At 45.7% G+C, this 14,810-nt stretch overlaps 1 protein-coding gene across 2 annotated transcripts; it reads left to right on the forward strand.

The window, feature by feature from the left end:
- Nucleotides 1-6,195: 6,195 nt before the first annotated feature.
- Nucleotides 6,196-13,041, forward strand: SNRNP27 (small nuclear ribonucleoprotein U4/U6.U5 subunit 27). 2 transcript variants are annotated; one of them, XM_039523473.1, is made up of 6 exons: nt 6,204-6,413; nt 7,426-7,546; nt 8,143-8,255; nt 9,094-9,173; nt 10,748-10,812; nt 12,048-13,041. In XM_039523473.1, the coding sequence occupies exons 1-6, from the start codon at nt 6,377-6,379 to the stop codon at nt 12,100-12,102; spliced, it is 471 nt and encodes a 156-aa protein (XP_039379407.1). In that variant the 5' UTR covers nt 6,204-6,376; the 3' UTR covers nt 12,103-13,041. The 2 variants fall into 2 exon arrangements, with proteins under 2 accessions (XP_039379406.1, XP_039379407.1); XM_039523472.1 differs by lacking the exon at nt 10,748-10,812 and having other exon boundaries at nt 6,196-6,413.
- Nucleotides 13,042-14,810: the final 1,769 nt, after the last annotated feature.

Here is a 14,810-nt window from a genome sequence, read left to right on the forward strand (position 1 = left end):
AGACTAACAGATTTATTTGGGCATAAGCTTTCGTGGGTAAAAAACCCACTTCTTCAGATACCCACGAAAGCTTATGCCCAAATAAATCTGTTAGTCTTTAAGGTGCCACCACACTCCTTGTTGTTTTTGTGAATACAGACTAACACAGCTACCCCCTGATAAGGGAAGATGTTAGTTTGTGGTGTGATAGAAGCTAAGGCATTGAGCAAAGTGATTTGGAGAGAGAGGACCCCATATGATGGGATTAACGCCAGGAAAAACAGGCGGGGTGTGTGTGTCCAAGTCAAATATATAGGTGCATAGAGCCAGGCTTAATGTCTGAATAAATCATGAGCAGAGGCAAAAGTAATATGGCGCCTCACATTTTATTTAGAAGAAAATAAAGAAAGGCTGAAAGCTAAGTTCTTGGAACGTCTCAAGCCACCATTCCCCCAGATGAGTAAGAGGTTTGCAACTTGGTCCTAAGACTTTTTACTTTTTTTCTTTTTCCTCTTTCCAATCTGAGACTTTTGCATCTCCTCTCACCCCTTTTGTACTCCCCTGCTTTCCTCCACTTTTGTTTTCTATCTGCCATCTTGGATATGTTTGTAGATAGCACCAGGACCGATTGCCACTTCCTTCCCACTCCTTCCTCTGTAAGGTTGGTGTCAGCTTGACATGCGCCCAATTCAGAGCTGTATTTTGGGTATAGACACCGGTACCACCAAAGTTAAGGGATGTTTAGATCCAGTGTTCTTGCTGGACCTGTCTCTAGCAGAGATGAAACCATTCCAAAACCCCTGACCCAAATACCCCCAAATTTTGCAGTCTGGGTATTGATCCCTTCTTCTGAAGCACTGTCCACTGTGAGAGACAGACTCTTGGACTAGATAGATCATTGATCTGTTATGGCCACATTCCTATGAAATGCAGGGATTTTCTATGTTTGAGACTGAATGTCTAGCAGTGGTTACATATGAGTTTGCATGTAAAAGGAAAACAAGCCCTGAATGCCAGAACCTGAGCTGCATGCATGCTGCTTCCAAAAGACACCTGGCCTAAGTGACGAGGAGTCAGCCCAAGCCCCAGACATGATTTAGAAGCGTCAGATAAAATAGCCTGAAAAGGACCTGAACCAAAATCCTGAACTGTGGTGAAGCTTGGATCTGAATCCAGTTCTTGCAGCCTAAGGCCGTCTCCTCTATAATAGCCCTTGGGTTTGACCCTAATTTGGAACTGAAGCCATATTGGTAAATATTACTCACTTTACTGGATATGTACACCCATTCCTAACAAGTAGTTCATTGCATAGTTGTGCTGGTGCCATTCAGGATGAGATTCTGAGCTTCCGTTAATACCCACTGAAGTTCTGATTCTAATCTCGCTTCCTGTGGTTTCACACCAGCATAGCGCCATTGACTTTAGCGGAGTCAGTCGTGATTTGAGGCCTGATCTAGAGCCCACTCAAATCTATGGAAGTGTTTCCATTGACGTGAAGGGGTTTTGGAGTGGGCCTTTTCATCAGTGTAAAGGAGAGCCGAATCAGGCCTGTGGACATCAGGGGTGCTCAGAATCAGGCCCATGGAGAGGCAAGGAGAGGCTTTCACACATAAGGCACAGAACTGCAAAAGCCTAATGCACCAGTTCCCTCAGAATAACCAGATCCACGTAATTTAGGAATCTCCAGGGCTTCTGTTGGCTTTTTTTTGTTGAGCTGTTCTGAAGAGAAGCACTTGAGTTAATAAGGAACAATGGCCATAGACTAGCTCTGTAATTACATGATATTTACTTACTGGTTATTCATTTATAAGTTTACATCTGTTCATAGTAACACTTGTGCCATGTAATCGGCAAGGCATAAATAACTATGTAATTACTCTGAAATTACCCCCTAATTATCTCTCCCATTATGGATCTGATTTATGGTTATTTGTTCCTTGGAAAGGGGAGGGGGAAGAAGAGGAAAACCTCCATGTGAAGCAATGGCTGAAATGTACGGGATCTAATTCTGTCTTCTCCACCCGCCCTGAATACTCCCAGTGCTTGGCTGGATTTTTGGAGAAGGGGCTTCACGCAGAAGTGTTTTGTGGTTCACAGAGCGCTGGACTGACCCCTGGCAGTCCAGCCTCATTAAAGGGCAGCATGGAACGGCAGTGCCCCAGGGAAAGTGCACAGTCTCCATTGTGATGGTGAGAATCACAACTGGATCCCTGCTTCCTCTTTTTTTCCACAAGGAAAATAATCTTCCCCAGCCCTTTTACTGGCACACCTCACTTCCCCCTCCAGCTGGCTCACTTACCTTGGCTGGCATGTTAGGGGAGGAGCCAGTGCCCACCCCTCCCTGCCCACCTGCATCAGAGGGGGTGTGGCCTTCGCTTTCCCCACTGTACAGGGGCTGGGGCTACAGGTACCCAATCCAGGTGAATACACGGGCTTACACTTACATGCAGCTGGGCTGATGACTGATCCTGGAGATGCTTGATCAAGGTTATAGTTGTACAGTTTGGAGATTGGGAGGAGAGGAAAGAGAGGGCTTTTTAAAAGTTCACACTCAGCCTGTAGCCCTTTTCTTGCAGTCACACACACACTGGGGTTTGAGCATCTACCCAGAGAAACAGGCTGCTTGAAATACGAGTTAGAGGGAGGTTGTGACTGTCCATTATCCTGTGTCTGAGTAGAAAAGCTTCATTCTTACTTTCAACTTCATACAACAAGGCCTGCACTGTGGACCATACCACACAGGGACTGTCTTTGTCTTAAACAAGTATTTTAAAGTAGCCCCAAAGCTTCCAGTTCAAATTTGTTTGCTAGATTTTCTTTTCTTTTCTTTTTTTAAAGAAAGACCCTGGCCAAATTCAGCTCTGGATTAAGCAGGCACAAATCCTCATTCTCTTCTCTTTAGGTTCATAGACTGTGCCCATCACCATGGTATCTGAGAACATTGAACCGGATTCTCCTCTCACTGATACTAGTGTAAAATAGGAGTGATGCTATTGAAGCCAATGAAGGTGTAAACACAGAGGAAGGTCTTAATCCAGTGCCCATTGAAGTCAATGGAAAGACGCCATTGTTTTCTGTAAGTGTTGGATGGGCCCTCAATGAGAGTGGCATAAGGCCTGTTGACCTCACAATACTGCACTCACTCACAAGACCTTTGGTCCCATCTCTGCTAGGCCACTGAGGTGGGCTGGTGCCTTGGCAATTATTTCCATAAGATTTTTCTGTCCAAGGCCAGGGCATATGCATTGGTCTGAACTGAGTGTTTGGGCGTTAGCCTGACACCTGTCAAACACCAAACAGATTGGGAGGGTGGAAGAAACTTGTCTTTCAAAGAAACATTCACCTAGAACTGTAGTCCCTGTGTGTCTTTCCTTTCCAGCATTGAGTTCACCACTAGTAGATGGCCTGATTTGAGCCACAGTTGCAGGGAAGGGAAGGCAAAAGGCTAGGCACTCCGCACGCTTCAGAAATAGACATCACAATCATTCAGCCCCCTACCAACATGTATCTTAGTGGAGATGAACTTTGCAGAGAAACCCTCCGTGCTTGGCGGTGAGGGGAATAAGAATATGGACGTAGCAGGGCTGCTAAAGCAATGGAAATGGCTAACAGGTAACATCAAACCAATGGAAATACCAAATAACATCAGATTTCCCTTGCTGATTGACAGGTGAGCCTGCCTCAAATCCACAAGCAGGTGTTTTCCATCCTTCAAACTAGCTCTTTATGCTTTGCCTGTCACAGCAAATTGGCTGAGGGTAACAGTACACTAAAATGTGTAATAACCCAGGGTAGCCTGATCGGTATATTAACAATAACCAAACTAAGTAAGGTACAATGTTCTGTATATCAGTTGGGCTGTTAAAGTGAAATGTCTGTGTCTGACAATCGTTGCTTGAAAGTGCTATTTAATGTCTTTCTCTATAAATAAGCCCCAGTGTTTGGCCTTTTGCTAATATTGTGAAGTTTTACATTAGGGTTCTGGTGTAAATAACTTTATTGCTACTTAGACCCTGGGATCCCGTATCTGTGCATAATTACTTGAAAGCTATATTTTTTTCTGTATGTCGACATACACTTTTCCAGTGAGCGGGACATTCAGATTTGCAGTTTGTTTCCTGGGGGGTTTTCCTTTGCAATTTTATATTCTGTTTTGGTTTTTAATCTTTCAATGCCCAAGTCATCCTGCTGTTTTAAAGTGATTTTTTGTGGTGTGATTTCCAAGCCCTTTATCTGCATTGGGTTAGAGTTTTGTTAAAACTGCATGTCCCTGCATACAGATGATTGTATACGCTCTTCTTTTCTGAATGGATATTACTGTATTAAAGCAACTACACTCAGTGTGGGTATGGTTCTCTCTTTAGGCCTGTGCAAGTCCAGCCTGAGTGATGTCAGGACCAGAGGCTCATTGTAAAAATGCTATTCCCCTTTGATAGCTCTGGAACAGCAGCAAATGAAATAAACTTTCACCATAACACTTACAACACATTTTCTTTTAATCTGATTTTTGCTTTGGTAAGTGAAATCCTCCCATGAAGCCACTTCCAATATGCTGGCCTGGGCTGGAGGTATCAGCTTCAGGCAGAAGAAGGGTGTTCAGTCTTCCTGTCTTTCACTACTATGCTGAAACTGCTCAATAAAAATGCTACTGGCGGCTTTCCTACTCAATGACTGAAACTTCCCAAACAGATTTCACAGTTATTAGATAACTTCTAATCATTACCGCCGTGGGCTGGGCTGAAGCAGCAATATAGAGGCAAATGTCTGGTGCACCTAGCTCGTTCTCTGAACTATCCAGCTGCTTTAGAACATTTCCTCGAAGACAGGCTCCAAGCTTTTCCATGGGCCCTGTTTACCAGCACTCAACGTGGCATTACTCTCCCAAACTCCACTTACAACGCCAAAATGAGACACTGCTCAGATTAAGTTGTCCGGCAATTTATAATATAATTGTCTCTCTTCTTTCTTGAAAGCTTTGCCTAGCAGTGAAGTAGTCAGCAATGTTGACATACCTTACTATCATTGAAGTGCATCTCCATTGCGGTTCAGTAAGGGTAGTTTACACTGTTCAGGCAGACATCATGACACTGATTTACATCTGGTTTGCAATTTGAAGGTTCTCTTTGGAATTTTAAGGGCTGGAGATTCTAAAGCACATGACAGAAGCCCTGGAGAAAATACCAGCCTGATGAGCTGAGATAAGTCAGCCCAATCTGACCAGTGCATAAGATCCCTGTATCTAGTTCCTGTAGTCCGGTTTGTCCTTCTTTAGGAGAGTGGGAATTCATATGGGTCTTTCTCTGCCAGGCTGCCAAATAAGCAGCTCAGAGAATCCATGTAACACACAGCTGGAATATGATACCACCCCCAAAGTAGCATGAATTGATTTTTTGCTGCCCCAAGCGGCGAAGAAAAAAAAAAGAAAAAACCCAATTGAAGTGGAGCAATTGAGCTGGCACCAAAGTGCCGCCGAAGAGGAAGCGAGGCACTGAAGGACCCGTTGCCGAATTCCCGCTGCAGACCCAGACGTGCTGCCCAACAACAGATGAACTGCCGCCCCTTTCTATTGGCTTCCCCAGGCACCTGCTTCCTTTGCTGGTGCCTGGAGCCGGCCCTGCCATGGGGGTTCTTTAATGCCAACAGTTACTCAAGCCTTGGGTTTTATATCTCCGCTGAAAGATGGCACCTCCTGATGCTATGCTGGGTTATTGTCTCACTACTCTTTCATAGGAAAAAGTACCTACTGAATCACCAGCATCTTAGATACTCCTTGGATGTCTCCCACCCAGGGCCGCCGAGAGTGGGTTCGGGCCCCAGTGAAAAAAAATTTTGGGGCCCCCCAGCAAGGGCGGACCAGCTAAACAGGGTCGGGGAAGCCGGGCCTCCTTCCGGACTGCTGGGCTCTGGTAATCTGTACAGCTTCACCCCACCTCTCATCGTGGGGAGGGGAGCGGACACTGGGATCTTGTCCTGTCTGCGCTGGGATCTGTGGCCACCAATGCAGTCCAGACGATCCCCGAGGTAAGCTGCGGGCTAACCCCACACTAGGGGTTTGCTGGGGGCTAACTCCAACACGGCCAGGCCCTGAGCCCGCGTGTGCTGGCCACTGCAAGGTGGGACAAACCCTAGTGGTTGGGACCTGCCAGCTGGTTGATGTGAGGTGGGCGGATAAGGGCAAGGCTGTGCCCTGAGGGCCCCTCCCCCAGCCCAAAGCCAAAGAGGTGCTCAGGGAAACCCTATCGGCCCGGAACCAAAGGGCGGCGGAGCGAGTTCGCAGCCGGAGCGGGACGGGAGGGGACTGCCCACCGGAAGTGCCCGGCGGAGGGTTCTTCTGCTGGATGTGCCAGCCGGCTGGGGGCTGAGGCCGAGGGAGCCGCTGAGGTGCGGGCTCGGCGGGATGGTCCGGAGCCGCTCCAGGTCCCCCCCGCGGAGGGGTGAGTGCCTGGGGAGGGGGCCGGAGACACCGGGGCACCCCCTGCAATGTGGGGGGGGAGGAGGGATGTCTCAGCTGCACCGTCCGCCCTGGGGAGGGACCCGCTGGTCCGCGGCCTACGGCGGGGGTGGGAGGGAAACACGTCTCTGGGGTAGGGGAAGGAGCCCTTGATCTTTGCCCTGGGTGTCAGTGGAAGCTCCTCCCCCTCCCCCCCGAGAGAGAAGGGGGGACTCGTATCCCGGTGGGGGGTGTCACTGGAAGCTCCTCCCCTCCGAGAGAGAAGAGCAGGTGTTCAAATCCTTGCCCAGGGTGTGTGTACATGGGAGATATTACCCGCATCATCCAGAGACCGGATCGCTGTTTGGGGGGGGGAGGAGTATTACACCCACCAAGAAAGGCAGGACTCCTCTGATCTCTGCCCTGGGAGAGAGTCACAGATCGCTCTGCAGCGAGGAGAGGGACCCCGTGAAGCCAGATAACGGGGCAAAGGGGAAACCTACTCGCATATGGGGGGTAACAGGGGAGCTTTGCCTCCTTCCAGTAGAGGGGATTTCTGAGCCCTACCCTGATGCACCACAAAGCAAAGGAAGGGGGCACGGTGTTAAAGGAATGGAAATAAGCCGACCTAGAATCCAATCCACCTGTGGCAGTGGCTCGCCAGGATCTTGTCTGTTAAGAGGGAGGTCCCTATTTCTATTTTAGTAATAGAGCCTCAACTGTTTTTCCTCTCTTTGAAAAGTTCAGCTCAGAATTTTGCAACGAGTACGGTCGTGTGTCCCCCATCTTTCCTTCTCTGCTCTTGTTGCTCTTAGGACAATCCTCTTTACCCCTGAGCAAGTCTTGAGGTTTAGGGGATGGAAGAAATCCCTCCCCCCTTTGTTTAGTTTAGTCGTAGCTGATACTCTCTTATAAACATAGGGGTTTACTGAAACTATAACAAGGATGGTGACAGTTCCAGCTAGCCACCACTAATCAGTACCCCCACTTCTTTCCCCAATCATGGCTTCTTTCAGAACGTAGGCGCTCTCGTTCTGCATCCCGGGAGAGGGAGAGGAGGCGACGGGAGCGTTCGAGGTCCCGGGAGAGGGACAGGAGGAGGAGTCGTTCCCGTTCCCCACACAGGAGGCGATCCAGGTGAGGGGAAAATATCTGAATTCTTTGAAGGCAAAAAGCAGAGCTTCTAGCTGACAGCCCCATTCCCCCACTGTTTCTGTTGGTGTCATTCTTACTGTGATATCAACAGGGTAACGGGATACTAGCTTCCCTTGGTGTGGGAAATGGGGCAGGCTGAAGGGAAGAAAAAACAATTCTAGAGTCCGACATCTTACTATTAGGGGGCTCTCTACTAATATTCAGCATGTGCTGTCCTTTACTTAACTAGGACAAACATGATGAAATTATGCCTTCTTGTATTGATCGTTTGTTTGTTTTGGAGTGCTTTAGCACCTGTGGTCTCTTGTCATGGGTCAGGGCCCCATTGTGCTAGGTGCTGTACAAACTCAGAACAAAAAGATGGTCCCTGCCCTAAAGAGTTTACAGTCTAAGGATAAGATGAGTCAACAGATAGTGTTTCCTTGTGCACTCCCTCTGCCTGTATCTAAGACAATGCCAGCCATTGTAACACCACATAACCATTTTTCTGCTTCCTGGGTGTCGCATGAAAAGCTGTAGGTGGGATTGTAGTTGAGTGTTGTTGCTGGATTGAAATCTGTACTTGTGTGAAATTCTAGGTCCCCAAGACGGCACAGATCCAGCTCTTCTTCCCCGTCCCGGCAGAAGGAAAGGCGAGATGATGAAAAGAAAGAAAACAAAGACACCAAAAGCAAAGAGCATCAGATCACCGGTAACAGACCAGAGTCCTAATCTTGGGAAGCAAAGCTGGCTATTGGGGCTTTGTGTTTATCTTACCTTGATGTATAGAGAACCAGTTAAAATATAGTGGACTTCAATCAAATTGGTAAATGGAGTAGATGCCCGTGAAAGTGAGGGCCTCTGCAACTGCATAAGCCAGGATTACTAAAGGCGGGTGCTAGTCAAATTTTACCTCAATTTTCTTTTCCTATCTGTGAGTGCACCCCAGTCCTGGACCTGTGCAACCCTTTTTAATAATACTTTGGCCTCCTAGGCCCCACTTCATGTGCTCAGTCATAGTTAATGCACAAAAAACATTCTGGAAGAGATATGAAACCTCATGCTTTAGGGCACAATTCAGTCACTAACTAGTAGGAGTTGTGACCTTCTTGTGCAGCAGATCATCTTATGCTGCCTACTGTTGGATTTTTGGCATTTTCCTCTGAAGCATCTGGTGCTGACCACTATCAAAGATAGGATATAGAACTAGATAGACCTTGGGTCTGATTGAATCTGGCAACTCCAGTATTTCTGCAATTGGTTCTTCGGGGGCAGGCATTTGCAGCTTCATGGAGCCCATTAACTGCAAAGGGACTCCATGCAGACCTAAGAGTCAGCCCTTACAGATCTGATCCCAAGATCTAAGGCCTGACAGTGTCTTTAATCTAAGAGGATCTCTAAGCACTTTACAAAGGTTAATGAATTAGGCAGCACGCACACAGGATGAGGTAGTAGTTGTGGTTTGCCTGGTATTGTGCAGCCCATCCAACGTGCCATATTGTGGGTGGGGGGATGACAACAATGACTCTTGTATCTTTCTGTCTTTTCAGAAGAAGATATGGAAGGCAAAACAGAGGAGGAAATTGAGATGATGAAAACGATGGGATTTGCATCCTTTGACACAACAAAAGTGAGTGGACTGTTCCATAGAACTTGAGTAAAATGTCATGGCCTTTTTCTTGATTATATTTACAATTCATTCTTGGGTATAGCCAAGCTATCTTGGTAAGTTTACAAGAGGATGGAGGAAGGTTAGCTGTTTTGCTGTAACATTAAGTTTCTCCATGCTACAGGGCTGTGTCTCAACTTTTGAATTTGTCAGTAAGTAGCAAGAAATAACTCATCGGTGTGTTGAAATGTTGCGTCAGAAGAGTATTGTCGATAGGAACTACAGAAGAGAGCCAGTATTCGTCTTATAATACAGAATTAGCATGGGACTTCAACATACTGGTCATGATTGGCAGCCCTGCCCCCTTGGGCTGTGAGCCCCTGAGCCCTCACAAGACAAGTAAGGTGGGGCCAAGTCAGTGCTGTGCTGGGACAGAGGGAGTGTTGCCCTGGAACTTAAACAGATACCTCAGTGTGGTGCTGTGCTTGTAATGGTACTGGCTTTCAGGGGACATGTTAAACCCTTTGGGTTTCCTAGGGAGCAGGGCTTCTTATATTGGCTTCTATTGTGGAAAAATGCGGCTGTCTTGATTTTATTTTCTCGTTGCTTGCCTCTGCTGCTTTAATCAGCTAGCTCCTGGCTATTAGTTGCAGAGCTTGGATCAGTCCTTTAGCGTGACTCTGTACTTCTCCCTAAGGGTGTGATCCTGCAAACACTTAATACTGATCATAGTGTTTACTACCCTATTGGCGCTAATTGAATCATAATTGTAGTATCTGTCTATACACCACTCACGCTATAGAGTCTGAGCACCTTGTAATCATTATTTGCCCCTCAGAACTCCCCTGGGAGGGAGGGGGTGGTATCATCCCTATCTTACAGATGAGGCACTGTGGCACACAGAGGTTAAGTGACTTGCCCAGGGTCACACAGGAAGCCTGCAGCGGAGCCAGAAACTGAGCCCAGGTCTCCTGAGTCACAGACAAGTGCCCTATCCACTAACCATCCTTCCTATTCCTGATGGATACTAAGGCGCCTTTTACTCAGAGCCCTGGGAGGGCCTGGTTACAATGTATAAAAACATGTTCCAACAGTGTCTCCCATCCATGCTACAGCCTTGGTTAGACAAAGCTGTATCCTGCCACTGTTCTTTATGGAAGCAGATGGGGGAGTTAAAACTGAGCTTTGTGATATGATGTGACCCTAGGCAAGTGATTAGGTCTATAGTTATTGCTTCTGCAAAGGGGGTTTGCTTGGTTAGTTCCATTCATCTGCATTGTAAGACTAACCTGGCAAAGACCTAGAAAGTTGCTACTAACTGGTTCAACTTGCGTGCGGTGTTGTTGTAGGCTTCAGGTCTGTGTAAGTTTGCAAGCGCGTCTCGCTTGGCAACAGAAGTTGGTCCAATAAAAGACAATATCGCACTCACCTTGTCTCTGGTTTCAAGTTGGCTTTCTTAAGAAGGACATACACTCGATTAGATGTGCTGATCCCAGCTGCACAACCTATGCCCTGGGGTTTCTGTGCCTCTTCCTAAACAGTTCTCTGTAAAGCGCACTGAGTTTTGGAGCTCTGTTTCCCATTGTATCTTTCAGGGAAAGAAAGTGGATGGCTCTGTAAATGCCTACGCTATAAACGTGTCACAGAAGAGAAAGTACAGGTTTGTGTTTCTACCACTTGGGCAGACTTGCTTTGATTTGGAGGCTGTAATATTGATGTCTGCATGGGTACGTTGGAGGAGATGTAATTTCTTTTCCAGGACAATCTGATTCAGAGAAGGCTTTGTAGTTCTGGTGAGAAGTGTGGCGGTCTCGAGGTTTATTGACTGAGAGGTCATTCTCAACTGTGTTGAGGAGTGCTTGTTGATTTTACATCTAAGCAGTTGTTATACACTACTCAAAACAGATACGTTTCTATACACTACTCAAAACAGTTATGTTTCTTGCCTCTAGTTTCTGTAAAGCTCCATTGCTAATGGAGAGAGGAGTGACCCAAAGAACAAAGGTGCACTCGCTCCCTGTTTCGATATATGTAACTTTGTACAGCACTCGGATGCTGTGGCAATAAACGCAGTGTAAATACTTGGCTAGAGTGGTACAGAATGTCACTGCACCCCAGGAATCGTCTCCCTCTGCTTCTTGTAACTGCCTAAAAAATGTAGCCAACCTTCTCTTTTGAACACCCTGCATCTCTAAGTTAAACCTAAGCACCTGTGAAACATATTGTATTGATGGCCCTGGGGACTGAAGTCCTTTAGCCATTGAACACGAACAGCCTGGCAACGGCATGGCAAGCTCCCAAACCAATATGCCTCAGCGTGACATAAGCCAAGTTTGCACTAGAATCTTTTGCCAATATAACAGGAGTGTGCTGCCTGTTTTATCGATATTTCTAAACTGGCAAAAGCCCTAGTGCAGATCCAGTTATACAGGCATAAAAGTGCCTTTGTTGGTATAACTTATTGTGCTCACTACATCAGGAAAAGCTGTACTGGCAAAGCGCGGCCCCCTCCCCCCCGCCTTTTGGCCAATATAAACTCAATCTAGACTTGAGGGTTTGCTGGTGTAGACCTGACCATAGTGATTAGCTCCAGTGGTTGGGTGAGTTCTCCATGGCTCATTCAATCATGACTTCTTTGCTGAGACTCCCATCAGACATGCCAGTTAGTGCCAATCCTCTTTGGTATTTCTCGAGAACACCCAGCTCACGTCACACAAGGCACGAACAAGCTGTCATAGAGTGGCAGCAGCGTTCTGTCCCAGCCAACCTGTGCTGGATTTCCACCAGCACTTTAAAAAACACCAATCCTATATGAGTAGGTTGGAGCCGCTAAAGCTCATCACAGGTACAGACAATTAAGTTCTAACTATGCTGATTTCTTTCCTCTCATCACAGGCAGTACATGAACAGAAAAGGCGGATTCAACAGACCGTTGGATTTTATTGCTTGATGTCTAGTCTTGTTACCTGTGAAGAATGCCCTCTGGAGCATGAATGGTTAACATTTTACTGTCTCGCTATGACTTGTGTGTGCTGGGATCTCAGAGACAGGAACTCAGCTTCTCACCGTAAAATGAAATCAGCTTATTTATGAGAGTCCAGAAACACTTGCTTTGCCTCCTAGGAAGAGGGTAAAAATGATGCTTTCTAGAAACGTTGGATTTGAATGTGTTCAGGCCTGTTTTGGTCCCTGTCAGGACTTTCCTGTTAGATGTATTTTTCATTTCTTCTATGAGTTTTTTTTTTAATAACTAAATATTGTCAGTTACAATAAAAAACGGTATATATCTACTCCCACCCCATAATTAAAATATGATGGTGTTGCTCAGGAATAAAGCACCGGAGTGGAGGCTGTTGGAGATATGTCTAGGCAATTATTTGCCCGTCAAACAGAGGGATAAATCACTCTGAAGATAAATCTGGTTTAGGGTTTAAAACAGAAACAGGATTATTTTGAAAGTGTGCTCATGGGAGAATCTCAGGGAGCCATGCTGTCTATAATGTTGAAAGAGAATTGTTTTCCTAATTTAAGATCTCTTCTCCCCTCCCCCCCATCCTTACTTTTCACTTATCCCTTTTCTTACTAGTTAATAATAAAAGTTGTCCAGAACTACCGAGTAGGATAGTATAGCATAGTGTCAAAGGGTTGCAGTGAGTTTACTTACTGTTTTGGCTTGGAAAAATGTACCGTGTTGGAATAGTCTTTAGTTTTCATATTTGTTTACAGATTTCTTACTTAAAATTCTTCTTGAGGCTGATTCTTCTCTGAGCAAAGTTTGGAGGTAAATCTGGGTTATATTAAAGACCCAGAAGTGAAACATTTAATGCCTTCTGCTTTCATTGTTTATTATGCATCTAGATTATTTTTATAAACAACCTTTTCCAAATGCCATGGTTTATTTGCTGTTCCATTTCACACACATACCAGCAGGTGGCAGCACATGCAGTGGCTGATTTCAAGAGGTAGGTTAAAACTTATTCATAGTGTAGACCACATGCCCATTTGACATAAAGTGCCTAATGAACACCTCTGTTCCCATTCACAATCATGTACACCTCTCCCATTCATGATTGCATAACGTCCCTGTGGCAAATACCATTGTTACGTACATGGCAAAGAAACATTTGAAAAGTGCTGCGTGTATTTTAGCTCTTCCTCGTTCAATAAGTAGTTTGTCATTCTTTGAAAAATATTAATCATGTTCTCTATTGTTCTTCATCTCCTCTCTTCAATCTGTCTGTGAGACCAGTGTGCTGTCTCTGAACCACCAGCATCTGATCCTAAACCTCCTGTGGACTGAGGTTTTGGGAACGTCTGATCAGAAGTTTGATAACTCTCACATGATGCAAATAGTTAAAATCTCTTGCATACATGTACCTTTTAACCTCCAAGATGTAGATAGCAAATAGCCTTTGCCTTAGATGACCTGTTTTTTCTTTTTTAATCAAGCTCAGTATTCATGCCTTGGCAATTGAGATCCTTTCCTAAAGCTGCTCCACTACTCCAGCCTTCACATTTTATCACATCTTTTTCTATAGCCTCCATGACCATTGACAAGCAAAACATGATTTTATATTTTCCTTTTCCCCCAACTAATCTGACAGAGGGAACAACCCAGATTAAAGTCACATGTGCAACCCTGCAATGACCTAGAATAGCATTAGGATTTATTCAGCCCACACAAATAAATGTAGGGACCCAACACTAGCAGGATGCTAATACGCCACGCAGGCAGAAAACACTCAGGCCAAGCACAATCTGAACCCTGGCAATGGAGACTGTTGCCATCTGAAATTGGGCAGGCAAAACCCATAAATAAAAGTAGGCCAGAGCCTGTTTAAAACAGTGAATAAAGGTCGTACTGCATATGACAGAAGACTGGGGAAGTTAACAGCCTGCAGTGTAGAACTGCCAATCATTAGATGAGGAGGAAGAAGATTTTCAAAGGCACAAATAAGTTTCAGGTGTTCAGCTAAAGCCTGTAGAAAATCTAAATCTCTAACACAATTTGTGCTGGCTTTTGAAATTTTTTCCCCATTTGGAAGATTCCGTTTTACACAAGGATGATCATATTCCCCCACCCCAAAACACAACCACAGTAGAGATGAAGATGTTCTGTTAAAGCTCATGCCTAATTCTTAATCTCAGGCAGTATTCCAGTTTTCTACTGGTCCTATGACAAACAGAGATTAAAGCAGCCTAGAGTTGAGGGCAGTGTCTTTATTCCAAGGCTTTATCCTACCAAAAGGCTTGATTAGCACAATATAGCAGAAGGCTAGGCAGAGGCCTTTTTTTGCTGACCTCCAATAAATTCCCCCTGGTTGCCTGAGCCATGTCAAGTTAGCAGGATGTGAAATAGAGTATTACTACCTTAAATCCTTAACTGATTGATTGATTGATTAGGGAAGGACTGCTGGAGTTGCTTTAGTCCTAGCCCACACCCCAGTGAGACATGCAGGACAATGATCTCCCAGAGAAGCATCACATGATTCTAATGCACAGAGAAGATAAGTTAGTGCTTGACTAGGAGCATTTGTTTCTGCACTGGTATGGAATCCCTCAGGCAGCAGTCACCTCCCAGGTTTAGCTGAGCGGGTGAAGAATTCATCTTAAAACCAGGACATGTTGTTCCAGGACAACCAGACACTTGCTAATGAC

Source organism: Mauremys reevesii, linkage group 2 (assembly GCF_016161935.1).
Source record: "Mauremys reevesii isolate NIE-2019 linkage group 2, ASM1616193v1, whole genome shotgun sequence".
NCBI classification, from domain to species: domain Eukaryota; kingdom Metazoa; phylum Chordata; order Testudines; family Geoemydidae; genus Mauremys; species Mauremys reevesii.